We start from the raw sequence: 10,199 nt of genomic DNA on the forward strand, positions 1-10,199 counted from the left end.
CTGAGCTCAAACAATCCGCCCGCCTCGGCCTCCCAGAGAGCTAGGATTACAGGCATGAGCCACCGCGCCCGGCCAATTTTATTTAATTCTTAAAAAATTTTTTTAGCAATGATGGGGGTGCAGCTGCTATTCACGGAAGCAGCCACAGCACACTGCAGCCTCCAGCGCCTGGCCTCAAGCGATTTTCCCGCATAACTGGACTAAGGGCGTGCACCGCCGTGCCCAGCTCTCTCTCTGCTTTGACTCATTTAGGACATCTCTAACCTTTTTCCTTTTTTTAAAGAGACAAGGTCTCCCTATGCTGTCTCTGAGTACATGTGCATCTCTTTAGATGAGAAAGTTGTAAGCATTTGGTTTAGAATTCTAGCACATGTTGCTGGTATACAAGAAATTTGTGGGCTGGGTGCAGTGGCTCACGCTTGTAATCCCAACACTCTGGGAGGCTGAGGCATGCTGGAGGATCGCTTGAAGCCAGGAGTTGGAGTTTAAGACCAGCCTGGGCAACATAGTGAGACTTCATCTCTACAAAAAATTTAAAAAATTAGCCAGATGTGGTGGTACAGGCCTATAGTCTCAGCTACTCAGGAGGCTGAGGGAGGAGTTTGGCTTGAGCCTAGGAGTTCAAGGCTGCAGTGAACTGCGACGGTGCCACTACACTCCAGCCTGGATGCCAGGGCAAGACCTTGTCTCAAAAAAAACAAGAAAAAGGAAATCTGTATCTATTTCTTAGGATCTGTGTATTAAAGCAGTGCAACCATAACCAAACCCTGGTTAGTGCTTTTATTCTTCATAGATACCTTTGGTAGATGGTTTGGAAGCCCTAGCTTTAGATAGCTGGCTAATCAACTTGTAAAACTGAAAAGTAATCTTTCAAAGTAGAAATTAATTAGGGAGATGCTAATTTATCTTCCAGGTCCCCTTCAATGCAGTCGCACTCAGGATTACCCACTCTGACGTCGCCCCTACCCACATCCTGTATGCTGTCAATGCCAGCTGGGTTGCACTTTGCAAGATCCTGGATGACGTCAGAGGGTACACGAATGGGCCGATCCTGCTTGCCCAGACTCCAATCTGTGATTGTTTGGGGTTTGGTGAGTCTGAGAGGAAAACATGCCTATAAACCTGCCCAAAATGGATCCCCGTCTTCAGCTGTGGATGACTGGTCTTGACCTTGTAGCTCTCTCTCAGCTGGAGAGGTCAGAGAGCTCCTCACTCTTCTGTACTGCGTGCCTCAGGGGTTGGAGGCCAGGAAGGAAGCAGCCCTTTCTCTGCCTCTCCTGCCAGCTCCTCTAAATTGGGATTCCCGAGGGCCCATCCTGCTCCTCTTCTCACTCGACACCTTTCCCCAAGGCTGTCAGGTGCACTGCTGGGCTTTCGATCTTTGTCTTTACGCTGGCTCTCCGTAGTATCCGTCTAGCACAGCTCTGCATCTGCCTTCCAAACCCAGGTGCTGGTGGACCTCTGCACTTGGGGGTCTCCCTGGCATCTAAAACACACTTTCAAAGCTGAGGCTCTCTCCTCCCACCCCACCACCCACTCCTCTGCCGGGTCCGCGCAGAGTTCCTCGGGAGACTGACACAAGCTCAGGTCGAACCCCAGCTCCTCCTTGGCGTCCCCTCACCTTCATTTCCATTTTCAGCCCGTGAATAGGACTGGTGGCTTCTGTTTTCACAACACGTCAGGTTGTCCACCTCTTGTCACCATGCTAGTTAGCCATCGGCATTTCCGCACTGGGCCACTGAGAAAGCTGCTTGGTTGGATCCTCCACTTCCACCCCCCAGTCAGGAGTGACCAGAACACAGACAGTTAGTGCCACAGGGTGGCACTTCTCATTGCTCAGATCTGGGATCTGGACCAAGGCTCAAGGTGTCCAGAAGGATTAGGTCCCTGCCACCTTCACCATCCCTGGCTCCCCAAGGTCAATCAATGACAGTATATAGTTTTGAAAGGGTGTTGGAACTAAGTAACCCTAAATTAACAAAATTCTTAATTAAATGCGTGTTTCAGGCTGGGCGCGGTGGCTCACGCCTGTAATCCTAGCACTCTGGGAGGCCGAGGTGGGCGGATTGTTTGAGCTCAGGAGTTCGAGACCAGCCTGAGCAAGAGCAAGACCCCGTCTCTACTAAAATTAGAAAGATATTAATCGGACAACTAAAAACATATAGAAAAAATTAGCCAGGCATGGTGGCGCATGCCTGTAGTCCCAGCTACTCGGGAGGCTGAGGCAGAAGGATCGCTTGAGCCCAGGAGTTTGAGGTTGCTGTGAGCTAGGCTGACGCCATGGCACTCACTCTAGCCAGGGCAACAGAGTGAGACTCTGTCTAAAAAAAAAAAAAAAAAATGCGTGTTTCAGATTTGTGCAACACTGTACTTCCCAGAAGCATTTCCACAGAAACTCACTTAACACAGACCGTAAAGAAGGAATGGTGATGGGGAAAGATGTCATCGTCATTGTGCTTCTCCATGATGGCTTTTCTCTTTGACCTTTGCTCCCCTGAACTAAAACTACGTAGGCCTTCTGCATGTAACCCACTTTTGTTCCTCACAGCTGAACAAAGGGAAGGTATAAAAAATCTTTGCGTTTTCAAGTACTCCATCTCTTGGTTTTCTTACATTTTCCAAGCAAAGTTTTCAAGTTTCCAGTTGAAGTTGAAACTTATTTTCAAAGCCATTCTGCAGTTTCTATGGTGGGGAGGTTTACTGTCTTCTGGAAAGGGTGATCTTTGTGTTGTCTTGCAGGCATCTGTAGAGGCATTGACATGGAGAAGCGGCTGTACCACATCCTCACCCCTGTACCCCCGGAAGAGCTAAGAACTGTGAATTGTCTGCTTGTTGGAGCTGTTTCCGTTCCACACTGTGTCTTCAAGAACCAGGTGAGCCTGACCCAGGGCACAGCCCGGGAGGGAGCCCGGCCGGGTCCACAGGAAGTGGGGAGCTTCAGTTGGCTGAGAGTCACAGGAACAAGGCTATCTGTCTGGGAAATCTGTGCTTTGTTTTAGATCCTCAGTGAGGCAAGACGCTGTCAGGGTGGCCTCTAGGGCCCAAGATTGTGCATTGCTGTCACGTGGAGTCCAGAGCCCTGTGGCAGAGCCATTACCATGGGAGGAGGTTGTGTTGGAGAGAGTAGAGGTGCCTCCCCAGGATTACCCTTCTTGAGGACAGTCTTCAGATGAACCCATAGCTGGGGCTTGCTGGCCAAAGGTGTCTGTGTGGCCCTCAGCGACAGCCACAGAGGCTGCACGTGGGCTGGGGGCAGTGGGTGTTCCTGCCATTCTCACCTGCTTGTTTCACTTACTGGGACGGAAGCACACGCCACACCCACTTGCTCTCATGCTGTCTGATGAGCGTGTGGGATTGAGCCAGACAGAAGGGCACAGGCACAGTTGTTATGGGGCCAGTTGCTCTATGGGGGGCCTTTGAGGGAAAGGATCAAATGCCTTATGAGAGCAAGACGTCCTCTGGCTCTCATTTTCACACTGTCTTCCGGGTGAGAAATAAAACACCAAAAACCCTTCCAGGCTCTATCTAGAGCATTTCTATGCATTCTCTTTGCGTTTTCATTTTAGCACGGGCTCGAAGGGACAATACCTTACGTCACAACAGATTACAATTTTAAACTTCCTGGAGCGTCAGAGAAAGTTGGAGCAAGAGAAGCTGAGGAAAGACATAGAGGGAAACTACACCCGAAAGCTAAGCACTATCGAAAATAAACTGACGCTGATGTTCTTACTGAGAGAGGACACTTGTCTACCAGGAAGCTTTGTCTCAAGCCTGACAACAAGAGACTTGAAGGGGTTTTGTGGCTGTGAATGGAGCTCTTGTGTAGCAAGAGTGCTCAGTGTGACTTGTGTGATAGTTTTAAGTTTCTCTTTTAAAGCTACATGAGCTAGAATTTTCCCTAGTCTTCTGCATGGTCGCTCACGCTTGCTGTCTGGTGTGTTTTCTAAAAGGATTTAATGCAGCAGGGGAAGTTTGTATGCCATTAAAAACAGAATACAGTTGATTCCTCCAAACGTTCTTCAAGGACCTGGTTATTGGAATCAGGATAAAAATAGGGAAACTGGGGCCACAAAAGTGTACCAGGAAGGAAGGAGGAAGGCTGACCTGTGGGGTCGCCCTCACCTGAGCCACGTGCACACTGAGGGGCCTACGTGGGTAGTCACGACACTGGGTGGTCATTCCTTCTTCTGTTCACTTGATGCCACTGTGTTTGGTCCATCTCATTCAATCAAGGTTTAATAGATAAAAGTTTGGACTCAAGAGCCCTTCGTTTTTTTGTTTTTTTTTTTTAAACTGTGGTTTTGTGCTGAAGAAATTGCTTTCAAATCCGGAAAGCGTCTTCAGGGGGCTTTTTTTTTTTTTTTTGAGACAGAGTCTCACTCTGTTGCCCAGGCTAGAGTGCCGTGGCATCAGTCTAGCTCACAGCAACCTCAAACTCCTGGGCTCAAGCAATCCTCCTGCCTCAGCCTCCCAAGTAGCTGGGACTACAGGCATGCGCCACCATGCCCAGCTAATTTTTTTCTCTCTATATATATTTTTAGTTGTCCAGATCATTTATTTCTATTTTTAGTAGAGACGGGGTCTCGCTCTTGCTCAGGCTGGTCTCGAACTCCTGACCTTGAGCGATCCACCTGCCTCGGCCTCCCAGAGTGCTAGGATTACAGGCGTGAGCCACCGCACCCGGCCTTGGGGCTTTTTAAAAGTTGATTTGTCCTATTTGACTTCTCATCTGAGGCCAAAGACACAACTGTGGGGCAGAACTGTTTGGAAGAAGGACTGTCAGGCCAGCTCTTGTGCAAGGCCCCAGTGTTGCCTGTGGGCAGCTGGACCTGAATTGAACATCGGCGGCTCTGCGCCATTGAGAGCTCCGTGCCGGGCCAGGAGGCTGAGATGATGCCGTTCTTCATGCTCTTCGTGGTGCTTGGGATTCTTTGTCCTCTAATGTTGGACGTGGTTTTTGTAAAAAGGATGATGGAGCCGGGTCATGTCATTTCTGTGTGTGAACCAGCGGCATATTTGTTGAGGCAGCATTTCAGACTGGTGTGACCGCCATTCCGTGGAATTCCGGCTTCCCAGTACGATCATGTTGAATGGCTGTTACTGGGATGTGTGGGTCTTCACTTTTGTGTTCATTTCAACTGTTGTCACTGATGTTACTGTCCTGAGTATGTTGTGGTGGCCCCTCAGCAAAGGACTTAAGCACAGGAACCCTTGTCACCATGGTTTGTTTTAATACCCTAGAAGACCATTGAGTCTAACTTCTTAGTTACCTCTTATTTACATCTAAATTTAGCTTGTTTGTATCATGTTTTACTATTTTGGCCTTGCAAAGAATTACAGGACTCTACCCCCATCAGCTTTTGCCTCTTTCCCCTGTTCCCATGTCTTACGCCAATACCCACTATTGGTCATTAGCAGCAAGTCTCTGGGAGAATGAGATTATAGTGGTGCCCTATAAATTTGCTTTTTCATTAAATTCAGGTTTGCCTTTAACTTTTAAATGCTGGCCTTTAAGGATGTCATGTCTCTCTCCAGTCCTCATCAGTAAAGGAAAAAACGTTGCCCCTAGAGGGAGCTGTCAGCCATCTGTTAGTGGCTGTACTGGGGCTAGAGTTGGCCGGGAAGCCAGGAAGCTGTACAGGGCTTTGGCCAGGAGATTCCGAGATCCTGGAGACTTGGCTCTGGTCGGCCCCAGGGTGTGCCTGGTCAGACCTGCTACAGTGCCATCCGCCTTGGATGTGCATCCATTCGATTATCAATGCCAGTGGCTTTAAGGGTATTCAAAGAAAGGAGGAGATTGTATTTTTTGTCCTTCCTGCAGTCTGTTATGGTTCAGAATAGGTAGTAAAGAGTTCTCCATTGGAGTTATTTATTTGTTTGTATTTAGAAACGGTCTCACTCTGTTGCCCAGGCTGGAGTGCAGTGACGAGATCATAGCTCACTGCAGCCTCAAACTCCTGGGCCCAAGTTATCCTCCCGCCTCAGCCTCCCTAGTAGCTGGGACTGTAGGTGCACACACCACCATACCCAGCTAATTTTTAAAAATTTTTGTAGAGACAGGGTCTCACTATGTTGCCCAGGCTGGTCTTGAGCTCCTGGCCTTGAGCTCCTGGCCTCAAGTGATCCTTCTGCCTCAGCCTCCCAAAGTGCTGGGATTACAGGTGTGAGTCACTGTGCCCAGCCTCCATTGGAGTTATTCTTTACAAAAACTCATAATCATTTTCTGTGTGATTTCTAAAGTAGTACATGCTTATTTTAAGAAAATTACAGAAATATACAACTTAGGAAATGAGAACCCTTAGTGGTCAATTTTTGTGGTTCTTTAAAATCAGTTCTTTTAAAGAGATCCATTCAGAGGAAAAACAGATATGAAAATTAGATTCTCACATTCTAGGATTTGTTTTATTTCATAAACTAGTTCTTTTTTCCCTGTCTGTCCTACTGTTGGGCCTTCTCAGAAGCTGGAATCCCTGTATCCTCTGCAACCATCTCTTGGAAATTAAAGATTCAAGAAAGGAGAGAAGGATATTTGAAGAGGCTCTTCAAGTGCCTCAGACTAAGCTTTTTCAGTGCCTGCCTGGACGGGGCTTGTTGGAGAAGGCGAGGCCCTGGGCTGAGCCGGGGAGCCCATGCCCTCCACTGACCCCTTTGATGATCAGTTAGCCAGACATCTAGGTTTCTGCCTGCCAGGTGTGAGGACCAAACGACATGGGTAAGGGGTTCCTTTTTTGTACCAGATGGTGATTTTTTAAAATTGTGTAATTGGTAGGTTTTTTAGGGGGTTTTTGGCTTTTTTTTTGTTTGGATGGCAATATAGTGGTTAAGATAGCAGGCTTTGATGTTAGAGCTCTGAGTTTGAATCTTGGCTCCCGCTTGCCTAGCAGTGTAACTTTGAGGGAAATAGTCAACCCGAGCCTGTTTCCTTCTTTGAAGACGGGGTAATTGTTCTTCCCTCAGCGTTCCTGGGTAAGGAGTAAGTGAGGTCATGGCCATAAGAGGCTTAGCAGTCTTCCACAAGTAGAAAATGGTCAGTGGGTCTTAGTATATGGCCTCTGATTCGACTGGAAACTCGTGGAAGGCAGGCACCAAAATTGTATTCCTCACAGTCGTGCTGGAGTGACACAGAAACGAAACATTGGAATCCACAGCTGCTCCTCCTGCCTCCAGGCAGATTCACCTTAAAATTGCTCTCGCTGCCCAGACCTGTGGTCAGAGGGCCCTGGGGAAGCAGGTGGCATGGCCACCATCGGTAACCCGTTCATGGAAATTTTCATAAACCCCCAATCATTGCTGTAAAAATGTTAATAACAGCTCCCATGTGTAGAAAATGATCCTGCAGTCCCCCACCACGCAGACAACGCTGTGAATACTGCAAGGCTACCTTTCCTGGTGTTTTTCTACGCGTGTGTGTTTTATAAAATTGGTGTCCTACTGTATGATTTGTATCCAGTTCTTTTAACATATGAGCCACTGTATCAATAAATATTTTTGAGAATATGAATTTGTTTGATTTCATTGTCTAGACCAATTTATTCTAGGAGATTACTTAAATGATTAGGAGAAATTATGGCAAAAAAAACATTGGAAAGGAAAAAAAAGTTGAAAGGCGGTTAGTGAAATCTGGGTGCTAGAGTGGGAGCACTTAGGAGGCTCCAGCAGATGCCTGTTTTATTTTCATTTCGGTGTTGGGTGCAGTGAGAGTTTAATTTTCCTGTCTTGGCCCATTTGTAAGTTAAGAGAGGTGCTGTAACCTCTCTGGACTGTCTTTGAGAGAGTATTTGACGGAAACGGGTTTTGCTCCCAGAAGAATTCACAAAAAGCAAAAGCCCCTGTAGGGTCCGTGCGGGTATCTGGTCCTCAGCAGCGAGGGCTCAGCCCCTTGGCCGTCCTGCTCCCCGCTGGGTTGGGCCTGGCAGAAAAAACGAGACTTGGCCAACAAGCCCAGCCTGAACAGTGGCTAAAATAAATATGGGGGCCATCTGTGCAGTGGGGGGAAAGCCCACGTGATGTTCAGGGCCTCCTAAAAGACCTCGTTAAGTATTCCCGAGGCGTTGCCAGGAAAAGAGTGGGCTGGGGGTGGGATCTGAAAGGCACAGCCGGTGGAGGGGTGGCAGGCAGGTCTGATCTGGCAGTGCCAGGAGCTGAGTAAGCAAAGTCTTGGGAATCAGCAAATAGAGCTGAGCTGGGCAGACAAGTGCTAGGCTGGGAAGCCAAGCGTTGCCATGGTAACTGGCCCTGAGGCCGCTGCTGCCCCGCGTTCAGGCAGACTGTCTTGGGTTTTTCTAATGCTTTGAAACTCACTCGGTCTCTGGGCTGTGACCAGCTTGTCTCTGCCTGGCAGGAGGAAGCCACTGAACTCCCAGGCCTCCCTCCTGGCTAAGGAGTCCGGCAGAGGAGCTGCTGGCTGTTGGGATTGCAGAGACCAGGGTGTCCGTGGCGTCACTTTCCGAGAAAGGAGGGAAGGAATCTTGGAGACAGCCAGCAGTGTGAGAAGCCTGTTCCAAGGAGCGAATGGGTACTTGGGAATGGAAAATCCAAGGGGGAAAAAACCACCAACAAGAAAACACAGAGTGAGCGGCAGCTACAAAGTCCATACGTTAAAATATACAGCACCCGGGGGACCTGCGTTGGAGGGGAAGCAAATTGGCAGGGGCTGAAAGCTCCGTGGTTTTCTGTGCAGACGGATTCAGCTAGAGAAAGTAAGGTCTGGGCTGAGCCTGGGAGAAGCCCTTCGGTCTTGGAACTGCATCTGGGCAGGGAGGGACGGAGACCTGTGTGTCTGATCAGAGGTCCATGGTGTTGGCATGTGCCTGGCGGGCCAGGCAGGGTGCCACCATCCCAGAGGTCAAGCATGAATTCAGTCCTGACAAAATATGGGTCTCCACCTCGAAGCTGGCTCAGCCTTCGTTTGGGAACTGGTGAGTATGTTTTCTTCTTTTGTCTTGAAAGGAGGGTCACAGGTCTTGGAGGGGCCACCGAGACTCCACACTGGCTGAATTACTCTAGACCTTTTAAGAACTGCCCTGCAGGCTGGGTACATTTCGTCCTCACTAATTGGTTAGTCAGCGAGTTAAGGCCTCCCTGCCCAGCAAGTTTTAGCCGTCAGCTCTGATTTGAGGGCATTGGTAATGTCCTGTCTTCTGAGAAGGCACAGGAGGGGCCTTTCCCTTGCAGCCATCCAACTCCTGACGGAAAAAGCAGGATGCCATGCTGCAGGACAGCTTGGTGGCAGAACTGGGTTGCCGCTGCGCAAGGCAGCTGCAGTGGCTCGAGGCAACGGAAGGTGCCTCCTTTCCTCTTCCGTGAAAGGGAAGATGGGGTAAGACAGGTGCCCCAAGACCCTTCAAGCTGTCCTACTTTGTGCTTTCAGGTCGTGTCCCCTGTGCTAGCGTGGTCTAGAATAGTTCTTTGCCTGGCTTTTGCAGCTCTCTCAGGAAGGGCTATGAAATTCCTGCTACGCCATCAATATTTTTAAATTCACTTTTAATATATGCCATGGTGCATTTTGGGAGTAGAGGTTCAGGAATAGTGTTCACGAAATCCAGTAGAATTCCATTGCCCCCAGGCAGGAGCCCTGGCCTGGGAAATGCCCTGTTCCCAGAACAAGGGGGATGGCCTGGGTGCGTCGGCCACTGACCCGTCTGGCGTGCTCAAATCAGAGCCAGCCTTTATCTGGCCCCCGCCCCATGACTGCCCAGCACAGACTTCAGAAGCAGACAGCAAGTCAGGAGAATTCCTCTGCGCACACCCAGGGCTGCCCTGTCCCAGAGAGGAGTCTGCGCTGCTGACCTGTCCTTCCTGTGGCCCACCCCGGGAGCAGAGCTCACCTATCCAGGCTGGGCTCTGTTGCTGGCAGTCAGAGACCGGAAATCAAGTTGCGCCGTCTGTGTCCGCAGCCGGATCATGTTAATATGCGATGTCCACTTCATTCAGTGACCGATGTCCACCTTATTCAAGGTCCATCCCTGCTCATTACTGAGGGAGGTCGTGTCCAGGTGCGGGTGAAATGTGGGGTTACAGCCTCTGGAGCAAACAGCAGGGAGCGGCCACCTATTCTGTCTACTTCAGCATGTGCTCGATTGGGTCTTTAAGCCCTTTAAATTAGCGTATAAATATAAAGTCACACTGTGCACTTTTTATTCTGCTTAGAAAGATAATACATCTTCACTGTAAAATTTTCAAATGTGTTCCTGTGAACA

At 49.2% G+C, this 10,199-nt stretch overlaps 1 protein-coding gene across 1 annotated transcript in view; it reads left to right on the plus strand.

The window, feature by feature from the left end:
- The window catches only part of NOL9 (nucleolar protein 9), an 18,043-nt gene extending 14,151 nt beyond the window's left edge, over positions 1–3,892 (plus strand). The window contains exons 10-12 of the mRNA XM_012662525.1: positions 914–1,091; positions 2,740–2,873; positions 3,567–3,892. Of these exons, the coding sequence (XP_012517979.1) occupies positions 914–1,091; positions 2,740–2,873; positions 3,567–3,710 (456 nt within the window). The 3' untranslated portion in view covers positions 3,711–3,892. The remainder of the gene's footprint in view (positions 1–913; positions 1,092–2,739; positions 2,874–3,566) is intronic.
- The last annotated feature ends 6,307 nt before the right edge of the window (positions 3,893–10,199 follow it).

The sequence above is a fragment of the Propithecus coquereli genome, unplaced genomic scaffold (genome assembly GCF_000956105.1).
Source record: "Propithecus coquereli isolate 6110/MARCELLA unplaced genomic scaffold, Pcoq_1.0 Scaffold77, whole genome shotgun sequence".
In the NCBI taxonomy this organism is placed as follows: domain Eukaryota; kingdom Metazoa; phylum Chordata; class Mammalia; order Primates; family Indriidae; genus Propithecus; species Propithecus coquereli.